Here is a 19,061-nt window from a genome sequence, read left to right as displayed (position 1 = left end):
CCCATTAAAGTCAGAGCTCTGTGGGAACTGTTCCACAGTCCGGCTGTGATTCAAACCATATCATATGACCATGTTACGCCATCTTGCACTCAGGGAGATTTTCAGAGATGGTGTTAAATACCTTGATGAAGTCAGGAAAAATATCAACATTTCACCCTGACCACTTAGTCTAGAAACCGTATTAAATGCACAATTAATTTTTGTTTTCCTTTTTAAACAAGTTGCACTTAGTAAACCTATAGTGTCTCCTTAGTCTTCATTGCTTTCCTTGCTATGCACTTAAAAACAATTTTTAGGGCCCTGAGTGGCTCAGTAGGTTAAATGTTTGCCTTCAGCTCAGGTCATGATCCCAGGGCCCAGGGATCAAGTCCCACATCCGGCTCACTGCTCAGCTGGGAGTCTACTTCTCCCTCTCACTGTCCCTCTGTACTCTCAAATAAATAAGTAAAATCTTAAAGTATAATAATAATTTTTAATATGAGAATTTGCTAGGGTTATCATGAGACATCAGTTGAAGTGGCCCTGAATCTACCTTTCTTTAATGGAATGGGCCATTTATCTTTCAGGTATCTTTGCCATTTCTTCCAATTTTCATGATTCCCCAAAAGCTGACTACCCAGAAAACTTTAGCTGGAGTTGTAAATTTGAGTCTTAAAAAGCCTCCGATCATTCTCATTTTAGTCTTCCTTTTCCCTCCTCCTTGATCATGCATAGCTCGTTCTTTCAACAAATACTGCTATGCAGCCATTCCCAGTGGCTTGGTGCTGGAGTGTTCTGCTCTATTCTCTCCCCACTGAGTATGGGGCTTGGTACGTAGGAAGCCCTTGTTAACTTGTTAACTTGTTAACTTGTTAACTTCACCGGACAATTTACATGAAATTCCCACTAAAATCTAAAAATATAAATTTCTCTTTGTCCCATCTAAATGGTAAAGCAAATGTAACATACACGAGCATTTTAAAAACCAAACGAAACCACACAGAGGTGGTGGACAGTCTGGTTCTGGGTGAGGGACAGGAGCGTTCAGTGCACATACTCCTAGAACCCCATCAGCTTCATCATTTGGCTGCCCGGCCCCACACTCCAAGGCTGTCCATGCTGTCCTGATCCTGCCCCAGTACAAAACCAAAGTGATGGTCAATGTCATCTCATCACTTGTTCAGAGATGTCCTGTAACTCTCCTCTTGCTGACCCATTTTGCTCTAAACTCCCTCCACAGTCACTTCCACAGCTCCAGCTTCAACAAATGCACTCCCTTCCCATGACTGAGGCCACCCAGAAAAAAGTCACCAAACACCCCACTGTCCTGAGCTCAGGTGGCACTGCAGAGAACACTTTTCAAATACTGCTCTTTCGGCGATATTCCATAAAAAACTACTCTGCTGCTGACAGCCCACAGGAGTAGAACCCAAGAAGATCAGACTAACTAAAGAGGCTAAAGTCTCACCGCGCTCTGCAAGGTATAGAGAAACTGATGTTCAGGCAGAAAGCACAGGTATGCCTGACAGGTGCTGTCCTTCCAATCAGGTGGGGTCTCTCCTGGAGCAGTGGGTGAATATTTTTATTACCATCTTGGATAAAAGTATTGCCCTTTAATGGAACATTTCTGGTCAACATAATTCAGATCCGCAAAACAAAGCACTTTTAGCTCTATAAGCCAGTACGAATTTTAAGGCACAAAGTAATAAAAATCACAGGATGGTAAATTTTAAAAGGCTTCCACAATTTTCCACATGCATCTGAACATGCATTATTCAACAAATACTCTTGCAATCCCTACCCTATGCTGCAGCAATGAACCAGAGAGGCCACTTAGCTCACAGCCCCAGTGGAGGAGAAAATCAAATGAAAATAAAATAAAAATTCACTCTCTAAGTACTATATTAGGGTATGCATTCCATATAGGTAAAAATAATCACTTGGGAAAAATCATAATCTTGAATTTTAAAGATACAACATTGTAAGGTACAATCTGTTCTGAAATCATCTTTATAAATGTTAGCACTGCTCACTTCATCGATTTTTATTTTTTAATTGAAACTGACAAAACCTTGGGGGCACCTCCATGGCTCAGTTGGTTAGACATCAGCCTTCAGCTCAGGTTGTGATTCTGGGGTTCTGGAGTCAGGCAGTGTGTAAGGCTCCCTGTTCAGTGAGGACTCTGCTTCTCCCTCTGCCCCTCCCCGTGCTTATGCAAGCTCTCCCTAATAAATAAAATCTTAAAAAAAAAAAAAAAAAAAAAACCTGGCAAAGCCTTATCTTTTTTTTTAAGATTCTATTTATTTGCGAGAGAAAGCACAAGCAGAAGGTGCAGAGGGAGAGGGAGAGAAAATCTAAAGCAGTCTCCACACTGAGTGGGGAGCCCTACCCGAGGCTTGATCCCAGGACCCTGCGACCACTACCTGAACTGAAACCGAGAGTTGGATGCTTAACCGACTGAGCCACCCAGGCCCCTCAAAACTGACAAAACCTTATCTTAAGTTATGGAGGAAATATTCATAGTTCTTCCAAAGGAATTTTAAAAGCCACTATCAAAAAGAAAAAGGAAAAAGGGAACAAAAATTCAGTAGAATTTCATTGTTCACATAAATCATTCTGGCCTATCCTTCAATCATATCTAAAAATCAAAGTAGGGACGCCTGGGTGGCTCAGTTGGTTAAGCAGCTGCCTTTGGCTCAGGTCATGATCCCAGCGTCCTGGGATCGAGTCCCACATCGGGCTCCTTGCTCCGCAGGGAGCCTGCTTCTCCCTCTGACTCTGCCTTCCACTCTGTCTGCCTGTGCTCGCTCTCACTCGCTCTCTGAAAAATAAATAAATAAAATCTTTAAAAATAAATAAATAAATAAAAATCAAAGTAATGGGAAAATCAGTATCTTACAAAGTAGAGAGAAATTTTCCAATTTCACAAAATACAGAACAAACAGAACGGCTGCTTCTGCCAAACCCTCTTCCCCGTCAGAATGCACGAACGGCCAAGAAGAACCCTGAGGGATGAGAGGAGCTTCCGTGGACAGAGCTACTACCATGTAGAAACTATGAGCGAGGAGCCTCAACGGGACCTATTAAAGGACCTGACCTATGTCAGTAATTTTCCACATCAACAAAGTATGCACATCCTAATAATTCTGCTGTTTCTTCAGCACCAACACTTATGATGTCAATAAGAATTATTTTTTTATCTGCTTTCTTGCCCAAAACATCAACCTGGGTGGGGAAAAAAATCCACCCATGTAGTGCATAATATGTGAGCACTCGTTACATTCAAGGCAGTGTAGAATACACAAAAACACCACCTCTAGCCTCAGTGCCCTTTTGATCTACCGGAAGGAAGGAAAGACTTTTACCTGTGCTCATTCATTCCGATATTTACTGAGTACCTACTATGTCCTGACAATCACTTAAGCACTAGAGGTAAAAACAAACCAAAACATGGTGCTTGCCTATACAAACATTGAAACTACCTCTCTCAACCCTAGCACTTACTCTTGATCAGGGAAAGCAAATTACAGCCTATCTCCCACTTCTGCCTGGACCATCGGCTTATGAACATTTAGAGAAGAGAAGATCAAGTGAAGAGAAATCAAAGACAGAAACTTATTAACAGGAGAAAATGGTCTGAGACTCAAATGTCCACATCCACAAATAAAGCATTACTGGACGCCGGTTGTGTCCATCTTCTTCCACGGCCATCTGAGGCTGCTCCAAGCTATGGCAGCAAAACTGAGAAGCTCCAAGGAGTTGTGTCTGAGGGGCAATGCCGAGCCCAGTTCTAAACGATCATGCTCATCTCCCTACCGCCAGTGGCAGATGAGATGCACAGGCCTATGCCAGCTGAAACCAATAAGCAGCACAGACTCTTACTCTGAGCAAATGAGAAAAAGAAGGCTCTTTTCTTCCACAGGACATGAACAAGGAAGCCTGCATTCCCAGTGGCCTCTGGCTACCATCCTGGCTCTAGGTCCAGGAGAGAAACCAGCCTCAAGGTGACATGGACGCTGAGAACGAGAGCAGAGAAGCAGAAAGAGCACGAGTTCCTGAAGACATTTCTAGCCACTGATCATACCACGTCTGGAATCAACGTATCGCATCTTTTTAAATGAAAAAAAGTCCTAATTGTTTATGGAAGTCTGAATCTGGTGTCTGTTCCTAACAAAGATGCTACCCTTACTATCAAGCAAGAATGGAAGACCACCGATCATTACAGTCCATGATGAAATGTCAGTTTTGTTCACAGGAATATCACCATCACCATACTTAATAAATGTATTAATGATGTGCTTACTATGTGACACTTCATATCAATCTTTGTAACTATGCTACAAGTACAGTCATCCATAAAGATGGAGAAAAATTAAAGATCCTGAGAGGTTTGATGCCTTTATTGAAGTGGCAGAGCCAACACTCAGGTCCAGTCCAGTCTGATATTTTGTTGTCCAATACCTGATACATTTTCATTTGCTGAAGGAACCAATAAGTGAATGAAGATGCTAAAATAGTGATATGTGGAGAATGCTACGGAACCTCGTGCTTAGGGGCATGGGGGTTACAGAGCCCAGAGTATGGAAAGACACCGAAGAGAGAACAGGAAGGACTAACGAAGGAGCTAAATGGTGAAGGATACTTAGGAGTCGGGCAGGAAAAGACAAAGCAAGGAGCAGTCCTAGAAGAAACAGCATGTGTATAGTCAGAGGCCACAGAGAGTGGCTGAATATGGCTTAATCAGTATAAACATAGAAAGGGAGGCAGAAAATGGCTAGAGAGGGTAAGAGGGGCAAGATCATGAAGTGTCCCTAGATCATGCTACAGAATTACACAGTATCTTGAGTCCTGAGGAAACACTCAAGGTTTTCAGAGAAGGGGCATGACCTCATCTCTACTTTATAAAGGTGGCTATGACAGAGAGATGAAACAGGGCCAGTTAGGAGTAACCTAAGTAACAATGAAAGAATCTAAAAATGTTCAACTGAAGGAGCTCTAGAGTCAAGGGTTGGGATCCCAACTGCAGTTCCCACTGCTACTAGCTCCACAATCTCTGATCAATTAAGTTCAGCTTCCATCTCTTCACCCACAAAAAGAGGAGGTCAAGAAGAACTCTGAGAATTAAAGGTTGAGCTAAAGAAACAATGTCTGACATACAGTGGGCACTTGCTAAGTGGCAGCTAGGTTTGTCCTTTACCATTATGGATGCCAGTTAAGTTTATAGCTCAGGAGGAATACCAAGCATTGGAAGCCATCAACAGACAGTAGTTATAGCTATGGAGAGTGTGTAGCATGGGGTTAGAACAGGGCCCAGCAAAGAATCCTGGGGAAGACCATCCTCTTCCGGGAGCAAAGTAAAGGAACAAGAGCCCAGCAGATCTGGGGGCTAATGTAGTCTCTGTCGACTCTGACCAGAAAGACTTGGAGGGAAGGAGAGAAGAAGAGAAGCCCATATTACTCATTTGTGATATTTGGCTGGGTAGAGGAGGCAGGGTAGAAGGAGGTTTTGGGTTTTGTTTTGTTTTTCATTAAATGAGAGAAACTAAAGAAAGGGGAACAGGCTATGAAAAGGGGTAGAGAACAGGAGTTCTCAGGGATGGGTAAGTGATTGCTCAGGTCTGTGAGAACATGGTACCGACACACCAGTGAGGGCTCCCTTGGGCAGCCCAGGGCTCCTAATCCAGCCTTTCCTTTTCTCTTAGGTTGGTAGGGCCCAGAGGTCTATAACAGCTGCGAATGCCAAGATTTTACACTCTTTCTATCTGTGGTACTGGCTCCTCTCCACTCACGGTCCACCCTACTGGGCCTCCTCCTCAGTCTAAAGAAAGAAAAGGGGCTGTACTGAACTACACATTAAAGATATATTTTATGAGCTCAGTTCTTATTTTCTCTCATATGCCAATTAGAGCAATATCTTGTCAAGATTCTCAACTGTACTGGCCTTTGCAGCCATCCTAGGCCCCAGACCCCAGTTTCCCCACCCAGGGCAGGGTCGGGGGGAGAGCACAAAAATCAGCCTCATGTCAGTTGGTTCCCAATGTCATCAACTTCAGAGATCAAACCCCAAAGCCCCACATATGATGCATGAGATGAGAAACGTTTTTTAAATTTTATTTGTTTTTTAAGAGTTTATTTATTTATTTGACAGAGAAAGACACAGAAAGAGAGGGAACACAACCAGGGGAAGTGGAAAAGGAAGCAGCAGACCTCCTGCTGAACTGGGAGCCCAATGCGGGGCTCAATCCTAGGATCCTGGGAACATGGCCTGAGCCAAAGAGAGACGCTTAAATGACTGAGCCAGTCAGATGCCCCAAGACTTTTTTTTTTTTTTTAAGATTATTTATTTATTGGGGGTGGGGGAGGGACAAGAGGGGAGGGAAAGAAGGAGAGGGAGAGAGAATCCTCAAGAAAACATCCCACTGAGGGCAGAGCTCAACTTGGGGCTCTACCCCAGGACCCTAGATCAGGACCTGAGCCAAATCAAGAGTTGGCTGCTTAACTGAGTTACCCAGGTGCCCTGAGATGAGAAACTCTTGAAGGATGTCCCTGATTTCTCCAAACTATGAGAGGAAGTCATCTGTCAAAATTCAATGGGAAGAAGTAAGGCATTGAGCTCAAGGAGTTGAAGATTTAAATAGCTAGTACTGAAAACACAGGGAAACATCAACTAAGAACACACAGAGGGCAGCAAGACGTTGTTGCAGGGCCAACCGAGGAGGAAGATCTCAAATACAAGTAATTTCTTCCAAATCAGTACTTACCTGAGCTCTGAACAATTCTTTATCTTACCCAATCTTACTCAACCTTACTCTATCCTGATTCAGTCATCTTAAATGTCTCAGTGGTCACAAGAGGGTTTTGAAAAAGTAGCTAGGGACTTATTGGCACAAATACCATACCACTTCTAAAAGAAGAAAAGAATACAAGTTGCTTTGCACCTTCACATATATGAATTTCACCTTAAAGATGTCCTACCTTTGTAATTTAACAGAACAAAATGGAAATGGAAACACACGGCACATCAATGTTTGGCACATAAATCTACTAGTACCTTCATAGGAGACAGAGCCATTTAGGAACTGTTCACTCAAATCTATGTCAGGTACCCTAGACTTCCAAGTATATTTATTGGTTACAACTAAAGAGACTGAGCCATTAAAACCCATCAAATAATCAAATAAACCTGAAAGTTCCAGAAAACAAGCACTATGACTCATGAAGAGAGTCAGTTCAGTTTTGAACAAAGTAATGAATCCAGTGCTAGTCATTACCAAAATGGACACCATACCAAGCCAACGCAGCCACATCACCAGGACCAAATGGTTTACCTTCTCACATGTATTAGAATATCCAGCCTATTTTTTAAAGACTTTTCACTTTAATAAACTCAGAAAAAATTCTGTCTAAAAATAACAAGAATTTTTTTAAATATTTTTTTATTTATTTGACAGAGATCACAAGTAGGCAGAGAGGCAGGCAGAGAGAGAGGGGGAAGCAGGCTCTCTGCTGAGCAGAGAGCCCAATGTGAGGCTCGATCCCAGGACCCTGAGACCATGACCTGAGCCGAAGGCAGAGGTTTAACCCACTGAGCCACCCAGGTGCCCCATAACTAAATTTTTTTAAAGTTTTGTTTTGTTTTGCTTTTGTTTTTTGAGAAACAACAAAAATGAGCAGGGTGAGAGGGAAGGGGCAGAGGGAGAGGGAGAAGTAGACTCCCCACTGAGCAGGGAGCCTAACGTGGGACTCCATCCCTGGACCCTAAGATCATGACCTGAGCCGAAGGTATATGCTTAACTGCCTGAGGCTCCCAGGTGCCCCCAAATATCCAGAATTTAAAGATATTTAAAATGTAGAGGGTTCTGGGTGGCTCGATTGGTTAACGGTCTGACTCTTGACTTTTGCTCAGGTCATGAACTCAGGATCGTGAGATGGAGCCCTGTGCTGGGCTCCAGGCTAGGCATGGAGGCCATTTGAAACTTTCTCCCTCCCTCTGCATCATACCACCACTTGCGTGCATTCTCTCTCTCTCTCTCTCAAAAAGTAATTAATTAATTAATTAATAATAAATCCCAAAACTTCTAAAAAAACAGTATAACAGGATAGCTTTGTATCTTGAAAATAGGGCGAAAAAAGAAAATAGGCAGTTTCTTAGCAAGATAAAGAGAGCAAAAACCATTAAAAATGAAGTAAACATCAACATAAAAATAAGTGCTCTTCAAAAGACACTATTAAGAAAAAAGTAAGCTATATATTGGAAGAAATTTGCAATACATATATCTATCTGAAAAGAACTTCTATCTGGGATATTTAAAAGCTACAACTCAATAACAAAAAGATGGAAAAAAAAAGACAATAAAAAATAGGCAAGAGGTAAACAGAAACCTTGCATAAGAAGATAATATGTATGACCAATAAGCAGAAGAAAAACTACATGACATCACTAGTCATCAGGGAAATGTAATTTTAAACCACAATGAGAAGCCACTAACACCCACCAGAATGGCTAAAATTAAGAAGACTGACAACACTAAATGTTGGTACAGATGTAGAACAACTATATTCCTACACGCTGTTGGTGGAAGCGTAATATATATTGTACAACCACTCTGGAAAATAATTTGGCAGTTCTTGCATAAAACTAAACAAACACCTACCTTATAACCCAGTAATTCCTCTCCTAGGTATTTACTCAGAGAAATTAAGACATATATCCACTAAAAAAAAAAAGAAAGAAATCTCCAATATTACAATATTCATAGAATGTTCTTTGTAATAGGCCCAAACTAGAAATAGCCCAAATGTCCATCAGTAAAAGACCAGAGAAACATTGTGCTCTGGTCACACAATGGACCACTTGGCAACAAACACAACAAGATATTCATACACGCAACATGGATGGACCTCAAAAATCTGCTGACTCAAAAAAGATGTAAACAAAGTTCCAAAACAGACAATACCAATCTACAGTGAAAAAATTTAGTACAATAATTGCCTCTGATGGCAGAGGTGGTGGCAAGGAAGGGACTGGAGTTTTCTGAGGTGATAGACATATTCTCTATCTTACCAGGTTGTTTGGGTTACACAGATGTACACATTTATAAAGACTGAGAATAATACACTAAGATTTGTGCAATTCACTGTAAGCAAATATTACCTCAGGGGGTAAAAAAAACAAACAAACCCAGAAACAAATGTTGAGCTCTAGTTAACATCAGACATCGGTAAATGTTTAGGAGTGAGGTATACTGATATCTACAACTTACTTGGAAACCCATAAAGAACAAATTAACAGATTGATATGATATGAAGCAAATTTATTAAATGTTAACCACTACAAAATCTCAGTGGTACGGTCATTATACAATTCTTTTAACTCAGGTGCACATTCTAAATTTTTCATAATAAAATACTTGTTTAAAAATGTAAATACAAAAAAAAATGTAAATACATAATTTCCCAGGCTAAATGTAACAAAAGATCTATGTACCTTTTGGATGAAATTACAAAAATGAATGATAAGACTTAAATAAATAGGAAATTATACTATGTTCACATATAGGAAGACCTGGTTTTATAGATGTATATTTGTCCCAAATTATGCTACAAATTCAATACAACTCCACTCAAAATCCTGTAACAGTTCTCATGAAACTTACTTGATATGCTTATGCTAAATGGTATAGTCATGCACAAGGAAAGGTCCGAAAACATCAAGGACAATGATAACAAGACAAGGCAGAGGATTTGCCTGACCAAATATGCTGTAGAGTGATTCCTACATGCTTGGAATAAAACAGAGCCACACAAGAGTTATACATAATACATGATACATGCAGAATAGCGTGTAAAGAAGACACTTCAACTGATGGTACAGGAAATTTTCATCATCTGTTTTTAAAATATATTGAATTAGATCTCTACCTCACAACATATACAATAAAATCTACACTTGGTACTTTAGAGTCTATATTGAGAAAACAAAATTTAAGATATTTTAGAAGAAATAAGAGGTTTTACGACCACAATATATACAATGAAATGTACACCTGGTAGTTTAGAGATCTACATGTGAGAAAACAAAATTTAAGATATTTTAGAGGATGGGGCGCCTGGGTGGCTCAGTGGGTTAGGCCGCTGCCTTCGGCTCAGGTCATGATCTCAGGGTCCTGGGATCGAGTCCCGCATCGGGCTCTCTGCTCAGCAGGGAGCCTGCTTCTCTCTCTCTCTCTCTGCCTGCCTCTCCATCTACTTGTGATTTCTCTCTGTCAAATAAATAAATAAAATCTTTAAAAAAAAAAAAAAAGATATTTTAGAGGAAATAAGAGAATGTTTTATGATCTCTGTTTTGGAAAGGATGTCTTAAAGCACAAAGGTACAAATCATATAGTAAAAATTATAATATGAATATGCTAAAATCTTAAAATTCTCCACTAAATATACTATAGGAAATGACAAGGAAAATAATCAGATTGGGAGAAGCCCTTCACCCTACAAATAATCCAAAGGTTCAGAATATAGAACATAAATTCTACAAATCAAAACGAAAAACACGTAACAAACCAAACCACCACCACCACACCCCAAAAAAACAGACACGCTCAATGAACAGGCAACTCACAGAAAAGGAAACACATATAGCTATTCTCGGGAGTAATCTCACTGCTGATCAAGCCAATGCAAGTTGAAACCACAAGATAACAACATCACACCCACTAAACTTGTGAATATTAAACCTTACCAAGTGCTGGTAATGCGGTGGCAGCAAAAAGGAGCTGTAGGCTGGGTGAGCGGAAGCATAAACCTACTACGACAACACAGACAGCAGGAGCGTGTGAAGTTGAAGAAATGCTTTCTTATGACCACCAATTCCAAGCCAGAAAAGCCCTTCAGAACGTACACAAGGGCATGGGCACCCACAAGATTGCTCAGAGCAGCAGTGTCTGCAAAAAGAAAACTCAACAAGCCAAGTGGTATATATAGATACACTTCCTAAGCCCTTGTATCTAAACGGCCTTTGACAATAGTTACGTTTACACAAATCACCCCTAGTTATACAACCTGCAATGTGACATTATGTAATAGACATCACTTGGGTGTCTATACATTATACATTATAAGGAAGTGCAGGATAATAATTATCACAAATCGTATAAGAGTGGCTGAGAATGGATATTGCAGGAGAGGAGAAACCAAGAATTTGGCAACATTTTATTTCTTCACCTGGACAGTGGCTGGGTCTTAAAACATGCAACATTTCAAAGAGACAAAGTTTTAAAGAACAGTACATAGCAATCTATGGTTGTAGAAGTTAGAGAGATGGCTCACTGACAAAAAAGCATGAATTAATTTCCAAAACTCAGAAAGGGACAACCGTTCAAATGAACCTGATTCAAAGAACGGAAAAATGAAGTTAAAGGCTAGAAGTCTTTTGGCACACATTTTTTTTTCATGTAAGAAAAAAAAATTAACTGCTCCTAAGTAAAATTTACATGTGAACATTAAGACCAAAAGGGCTTCCCAGTGTATCTTTTCGGGAACTGGGAAATTAAAACGGGTGAAAAATGGGGAGGAGGGGAGGGAACTGTGTATGTTAGTGATCTGATAAATAAGAAAGAGAAGTTAGACACAGAGTATAACTTCAAAACAGCGCTGAGTCTACACCCTACCGATTAGGGAACCATATTATTTTATCAAACAATATTCTTTCACTTTAAAATGAAGACTGAGGCTCACTGGCTTCCATACAGAATGAATCACTGGGTTAAATGGGCAGGCACATATGTGGGAGAGAAGTAATGGCATTTCTCCAAGCCCTGCAAGAGTGCCTTCCACTCTGCTGTAACTGGACAGCCACCACCGGCCCTGCCCCGTCTGATTCACTAGCCCTACCCGCTTTAGAGCATAGAGAGCATCTACAGTGGATGATGACAGTTACACTACGGCCAGAATGACAAGACAAGCCACCTGGATCTCAAAAGGGGCTGAAGAACAGTCCAAACCCTTCAAAAGTCCTTATGTGACTTTTTTTTTTTTTAACAATGTATTCGTGAAGTAAGTTCAGATGTTCCTTTGAGTCTAATAGGTTATCTACAGCAAATTTGTCCTCAAGGGTCATCAGTGGGATCAGAACTGAACTGCATTCAGAGACTTGCCCTTAAAAGATAACCACCTCAGCCAAAGGTAAGACACTTCCCTGAAAACAAGTATCAAATGCAGGCCAAATGCCTTAAGCTATCCCATTCCAGGAGAATAAATTTTTTTTAAATAAATAATGAATGACAAGAAAATACCACCCTAGCTCCCCACACCACCAGAAGAAAGAGAAAAAGTTAAAGCATGGGACTCCAGAATATACCTCTACAGCTGGCATACAGAAAAGAAAGAAACAAACATCTAGTATTCTAGCAGAAATCACCAGAACTGTAGAAAGGAACCCGACATGCATCTCCGCCCAGACACACTTACACCCATGCCTGCAGAGCTGAGTGGATCCTGGAGCAGCAGACCTTAGACATCTGAGCCAACCTTAGCACCTCCACATCCCCGACAGGTGGCTGACACTTTCCCCAGAGACTGGTTAAATTGTAGATGGGTTCTACGTACTTGCCAGTTTTACTAAGGGTAAGTTAATATAATTTTTTTTTTTTTTTTTTGGGCAGGGACACTTGTATGGCTCAGTCGGTTAAGCATCTGCCTTTGGCTCAGGTCACGATCCCAGGCCGGGGTCCTGGAATCAAGCCCTGCATTGGGCTCCCTGCTCAGCTAGGTGCCTGCTTCTCACTCTCCCTCTGTCTGTCACTCCCTCTGCTTGTGCTCTCCCCCCAACCCCCTGTCAAATAAATAAACAAAATCTTGAAAAAAAAAAATGTTTTTGTATCTTGGTACAGAATGAAGTTGGAACTACTTAGGAGACAAAAAGTATCCAAGACACAAACAAAGTTACCTATTTTCATATTAAAAACAGCATCAAAAGACTAAAATGTATCTTAGTTCTAGTAAAATAAAACAAAATAACAGACCTACAAATGGTGTAACTTGGCCTTCAGAGGTGGACAGAAATGCATCACGTGGTCCTCCAGGCCATAGTAGAAACACATAGTAGAAACACATAGTAGAAATGGCTGCTGGGGCAGCCATTTCAATTGCAACACATAGGCTAACAGAATGTAACAAAATTATTTGTTTTTCAACCATAAAAAATGTCAGGCATGCAATGACCTGCTTAGCTCTGCACCCTTATGTCCTCCAAGGTTTTGTACTCACCCTTGCCATTAGAAAAACTTTAATAAATGTATCTGAGGTCAACACAAAGGCATAGAAAATTGGTTTGAGGGCTATAACAACCATGAAATGAGAGAAGACTTCTTCCAAGATCAGGGTAAGAGATTTTGAGAGACTGGCTACACGGTTTATAAATGGACATGAATCCAGGTCAACAGATTCCCAAAGTACATTCCTTTTTGGGGAAGGGGTTATTCTACTAGGATTGGAGAGCTCAGGGGTTAAACTTCTGTACTGACTAAAAATAAGGTAGATAGTCCACAAGAGCATTTATCCAAGTTACTTTGCTGCTAATTAGCTGAAAAGGAAAATTTTTCCTTTTCTAGTAATCTCTCTGCCATATGTGATTTTAAAGAAGATTAAAATAGAGACCTTTCCTTTTACCTCCTACAGGTTAATATGTTTGGTCTTTTTAAAATGTGTTCAAGAGTTCCCTCAGAACATTTTTTAGTACTTGGTTTCAAATCATCTGGGCCAGGTTGGGCAAAATGCTGTTCAAAGGAACACAAAACAGCACACTGTTCTTGGAGCTTTCATCCTATCTCTTCGTCCTAGAATGACTAACAGAGGATAAACCGACTGGCCCTACCTAACAGCCTATCGATAAAGAAAGGGAATTTCACCAAGGCCTCTTCATTCAAGGGAGCCAGAATGCAATCTGCACCGTGTTGTGTCTGTTTGTTACTAAGCAGTCCGAGCAATACTGAAAGTAGAAAGAAAGAAAACACAAATTTCTAAATGATTAGTATCCATCAGATGAATCTGTGAATGCAGAAGTTTCGCAGATACTATATGAATGTGTTAATTCTAGGGGCACTTGGGTGGCTCAGTGGGTTGGGTGTCTGCCTTCAGCTCAGGTCATGATGGGGGGGAGGTGGGGGCTGGGATCCCATTGGCACCCGGATCCTCGCTCCCCAGGAAGCCTGCTTCTTCCTCTCCCTCTGCCATCCCCCCCACCCCCACCATTTGTGCTCTCTGGATCTTTCAAATACATAAATAAAACCTTTAAAAAAAAATGAATGCATTTAATTCTAAACAAGATAAGCTAAATAGGGGCACCTGGGTGGCTCAGTGGGTTAAGCCTCTGCCTTCAGCTCAGGTCATGATCTCAGGGTCCTGGGATCAAGCCCCACATCTGACTCTCTGCTCAGCAGGGAACCTGCTTTCCCACCCCCTCAGCCTGCCTCTCTGCCTACTTGTGATCTCTCTTACTCTATCAAATAAATAAATAATCTTAAAAATAACAAAAAAGATAAGCTAAATAAAGAAGGTTGCTAGGGACAAAATCTTACTACTAAATTTAAAAATATGCTGTTAAAGACCTTGAGAGCAACGCCTATGAGTTTTTAAGCAGTTGTCCATCAATAGTTCTGGGTATGTGCAGAACTGATTAAATAAAAAAACTAAGTAGTATTACATAACCAAAACTTCAACAGAAAAAGGATAAAGTATTCTATAGTGACACCTACTGGTGAAGTGTAACATAGTAGCCTGACACTATTAGACAAACCACTTTTGAACAAACAGATGTTTACATCTCTGTAACATGTTAGAAAGCTACAGGAAAAGACTTAATGATAGTCAAAAGGGAAAAGCTAAACAAAAACATTACACATACCAGAGTCTATGAACTACAAAGTAAGCCCAACAGGTCACCAAGATCCTTCCCAACCAAAACTTTTCCAATCAATAAATGTAAACTAAGGTACCCCTGGCCCCAACCGGCCATGCAAGTGAAATTTTCATACGCAAGTTAAAGGCAAGATGTCCAATTTACTCATGTTTCTTTTATATTTTAAAGAGTAAAACTGAAGAGGTAAAACTGAGTTCTGTATGAAACTAGACATTTTATTGGTTTTCAGTTTATGAAACTAGACATTTTATTGGTTTTTAGTTTAAGTTGAAGACTTAAATGAAAAGTAGGCAGTTGCTTTAAAATATCCATTATATAAATCCCCTAAATTCTAAACATCACTTTTCAACAAAATGATCACCAAGAGAAAGAGAAAGCCAAATAATCGCTTTCTCCCTAAAATGAATGTTTCAAAGGACTTAGTCCTTCTCCCCCATGCCTTTATACAAAAATTTAACAAATAATGTTTCATATGACTAATGTCATCATCAACTTCAGACTTTCAATGCAACATATCTCGAAAAACTTCCTATTTGAGCCGGTGCATTTCTTCTCAGACTAAGATTTTCAAAAGTACTATTTCAAACCTAATTTTAGTCAAATTTAACTGGATATGAAAAAAAGAATACTTTTTTATTAAGCAACCTGGTGTGGTATGCCACAGACCTAACCAAAAAGGAAGAGATCATCTGCAGAGGGAAAGGGATAATCTACTTCAAATCTAAAATTCCCATAAAATCTTAAAAATTAGAGAACCTCAAATTCAAGTACGATGGTATCATGAATGAGTGACAGAAAAGTTGAGCTCTAGTCTTGGATCGTCCATTAAATAGTTGGATTTCCAAAACCTACCCAAACTTTAATGAACTACACAACTTTTCTGGGCATTAATTTCCTCATCTGTAAAATTAGAAGAGGGAACTAGATGGGCCTTAGGGTAATGCCACTGCTAAAATTTCTTCAGCTTCTGTGATTTCCCCAGCAGATGAGAATGGTTTGGGAATCAACGTCTCTACCTCAAAGACTCAAGAAACAGAGCAACAAAAAGGGAGTCGGCTTTATCTTCCAGGTATAACCTGCTATATAAGCAAACAAGACAAACAGAATCACACTTTCACACTGTTTAAGACTCAAAGAATCCCTGTTTCCACCTCCAGTGCCTTCTACCTGGCACACAGTCAGAACTCACTACTACAAAAAATGTCTGCGGAAAAAGACTACTCATTACGTAACATTCAAGACTCCAATAGCAACTCTTTCAGTGTTTTGTGTTCCGTTTTTGTTATGTTTTGTTTTGGTAATACAATTACTTTTCTCTTTTACATACCGTGTCTTTTCGTGACAATTGTGCAATCAATGTGTACAATGCGTAAAAGGCCACAGATCCTCAAATATGGACAGGAGTGGCAGCTCAAAAGTATCTAAATAGGCAAGTCAAAATACATTAATTTAGGTCGTAATATTTCCTATATTTATTACCTGCCTATTAAAACTGGTTCAGTGATTGAAGAACCAGCGGTGGTGAGAACACAATATATATCCCCCCACAACTCCCCGCAACCCCTCCCCGCTCTAATGGAACCCAGTAATAGTCCTTAATACAATGACTTCCCCAGATGCAATCAGACCTCTTCTACCCGTGAGTACAAAGAGTAAAATGGAACAAAGATGTGCCTCCCTTGTAAACAGCTACAGAAAACTTCTGACAGCAGTTAACATTAACAAAACAACAGTCTTGTTCATCAGGTTTCCCGGCTTGCTCTTGAGGATCTTCCCATTAAGAAATTTTAAAGGGGAGACAAAGCTGCCAAAGACAGTTCACCTACTCTTCTGCCTCTTTAAGCAACTGACTGGAATTTAGGGACAAGTGACAAAGGAACACAAACATTTACTTTTGTCAAAGGTGAATTAATATGCTGTCTTTTAACTTCAAATTGTGTGTATCTTTTTTCATTTCCGATATAAATATTAACTCTTAGAATGTTAATTTGTGCAATGAGTTTAATTACACTATGTTCATCATTTAAATGTATTCATTCACTCATTAATCAAATATTTATTGAGCACCTATTAAGTCCAGGACTATTCTAGGAGTTGGCAATAGGAATGAACAAGGAGAGGGTGTAAAGCAAGAAGACAATACACAAGAAAATAAGATACTTTCACATGGTGATAAGTGCTTATTTAAAAAAACAGTTATATGAAGTATGACTGTAGTTGTCTAATTTACTTGTTTTATATATAAAATGACTACTTGTAGAACTCGGGAAACAGAAAGTCTCTATCATTTCAAAATGATCATCTCAAAAAGGAAAAACTGCGGCTCACATTCACACACACGTGTACTGCAGTTACAATATCCTAAATGAGTCCAAGGAAGTTTAAAAGAAACAGAACCGCTGAAATATGAGATGAAACAGATTTAAAACATCTGCACTGTTCTCTTTGCCGGGTAAAGCACATGGAAGAAAAAGGTTAATAGCCAACGTGTATTTTTTTTTTTTAAAGGTAAGACTGAAAAAGTCGAGAGGTTCACCCAGTATTTTAGGATATTCTATGATACTTTCAAGGCAACAACAACGCATGTTAAGAAAGCTCCCTAGGAGCAAAAATATTTAAAATTATTGCCAAGAACATTCAAATCACTCCCCTCCCAAACACCCTACACACACACACACACACACACACACACACACACACACAGAAATATTACCCTGGTTTGGCAGGAACTTATTTTCTCCGACTTTGGCTCATTTCCAAACTCCCCAAAACACGCACGGCAAAGGTAAACTGGTTCCCTTACCCCCTCCCACCTTTGGATCCACGCACAGCAAAGAAAGGGTAGATCACTAACCTCCCTCCCGGCTGCGCCAGGCAGGTGAGGGATCAGCCGGGAAGGGGCTCCCCGGCGCGACCAACCCCAGGCTACGGACCCAGCTCCGCCCGGCCTCTCGGTCCGCCCGCCTGGCCCACCGCGCGCGGCCTCCGCCCCGCGCCAAAAGGAGGAGCGACGCGGAGGATGAAGGAGATGCACGGCGGAATCCGAGGAGACTGAACCGCAAAGCCAGACGCCCGGGCCGGTCCCGGACCCCGGCCCCGTACTCCCGCCTCCGCACGCCTCTGACCTCTCCGGGCCCCGGGGCTGCTGCTGCCGCCGCTGGTGCCCCCGCCCGGGCTGCCGCTGCCGGAGCCGCTGCCAGAGCCGCTGCCCGAGCCGCTGCTGCTGCTGCTGCTGCTGCTGTTGCCGCCGCCGCCCTTGGCGTTCTTGCGAGGGGCCATTGCGCGCACTACTGGAACCGGCGAGGGGTGGGGTGGGTCCCTCAGTGAGCCGGGACACCGGAGGCGCGAGGGCCGCTGACGGCAGCGAGCGCTGCGGCGGGTGCGGGCCGCAGCTCCTGCAGCAGCGCCTGTGTCTCGGCACCGCCCGCCGCGCCTCCGAAGACTTTCGCCCGCGTGCCGGCTGCGCGCGCCCAACCCTCGCGTGCGCTGAACCTGTGACTCCCTCCCCTGGCGAGAGCGCGCGGCTCGCCCACCTCCTCGGCCACGCCCCTTCCCGCCCGAGCCCCGCCTCCTCCCCGCCTCCGCGAAAGGCTGAGTGACGGAGACTAGAGCCAATCACAACGGCTCCTGTGAAGGGACTGAGCCCTGCCGTGCTTCCCCACCCCATGAAGACTTGGGACTGTTCTGGGCGCGTCGCAGCCGCCTGTGAGCGCGAGCCGCCTTCTACTTTCCAGTCTGTCTGGGTCCTTTGGAACGTGGCAAACGTGGAAGCCAGGAGGGCTCTCGCGAGCGTTGGCGGACCCGGTACAATCTGGATGGATGGGGCGGGGCTCGGGGGCGGGGCGACGGACACGTGTGCCCCGTTCGCAGCGAGCCCGGCCCCTTGGCCTTTCTCTGGGAGTTTTGTTCACGTTCCACTTCACTGTACACATAGGCTCCAAGGAATGCAGTCCCGCTTCTTGTGAAAGAGCTGTGTTTCTCGTCTGCATGAACATTAAGGCATTTCTGAAATGGTGATATTAGGAGCAGTTCAAGGCTTAAGCCATATGTAATTGATCAGTTGGGTTTTAAAGCAGGACTTCATTTCGTTTGTCATCAATATTTTCAGAGACTCTTAGTTAACAGGCACGAGTGTAAATGTAAAGCAAAGAGTTCATTTTCTTGCCCT

At 41.8% G+C, this 19,061-nt stretch overlaps 1 protein-coding gene across 4 annotated transcripts in view; it reads right to left on the bottom strand.

The window, feature by feature from the left end:
* The window catches only part of ASPH (aspartate beta-hydroxylase), a 219,549-nt gene extending 201,096 nt beyond the window's left edge, over nt 1-18,453 (bottom strand). Inside the window, exon 1 of one of the 4 annotated variants that reach the window (XM_045075747.1) lies at nt 18,019-18,453. In XM_045075747.1, the coding sequence (XP_044931682.1) occupies nt 18,019-18,172 (154 nt within the window). In that variant the 5' untranslated portion in view covers nt 18,173-18,453. The remainder of the gene's footprint in view (nt 1-18,018) is intronic. The other 3 variants (XM_045075748.1, XM_045075744.1, XM_045075745.1) reach the window with 3 other exon arrangements.
* Nucleotides 18,454-19,061: the final 608 nt, after the last annotated feature.

The sequence above is a fragment of the Mustela putorius genome, unplaced genomic scaffold (genome assembly GCF_011764305.1).
Source record: "Mustela putorius furo isolate JIRA1106 unplaced genomic scaffold, ASM1176430v1.1 tig00000151_pilon_pilon_pilon, whole genome shotgun sequence".
Taxonomy (NCBI): domain Eukaryota; kingdom Metazoa; phylum Chordata; class Mammalia; order Carnivora; family Mustelidae; genus Mustela; species Mustela putorius.
The sequence above is the reverse complement of the archived record's forward strand: the minus strand, read 5'-3'. Positions and strand labels throughout refer to the sequence as shown.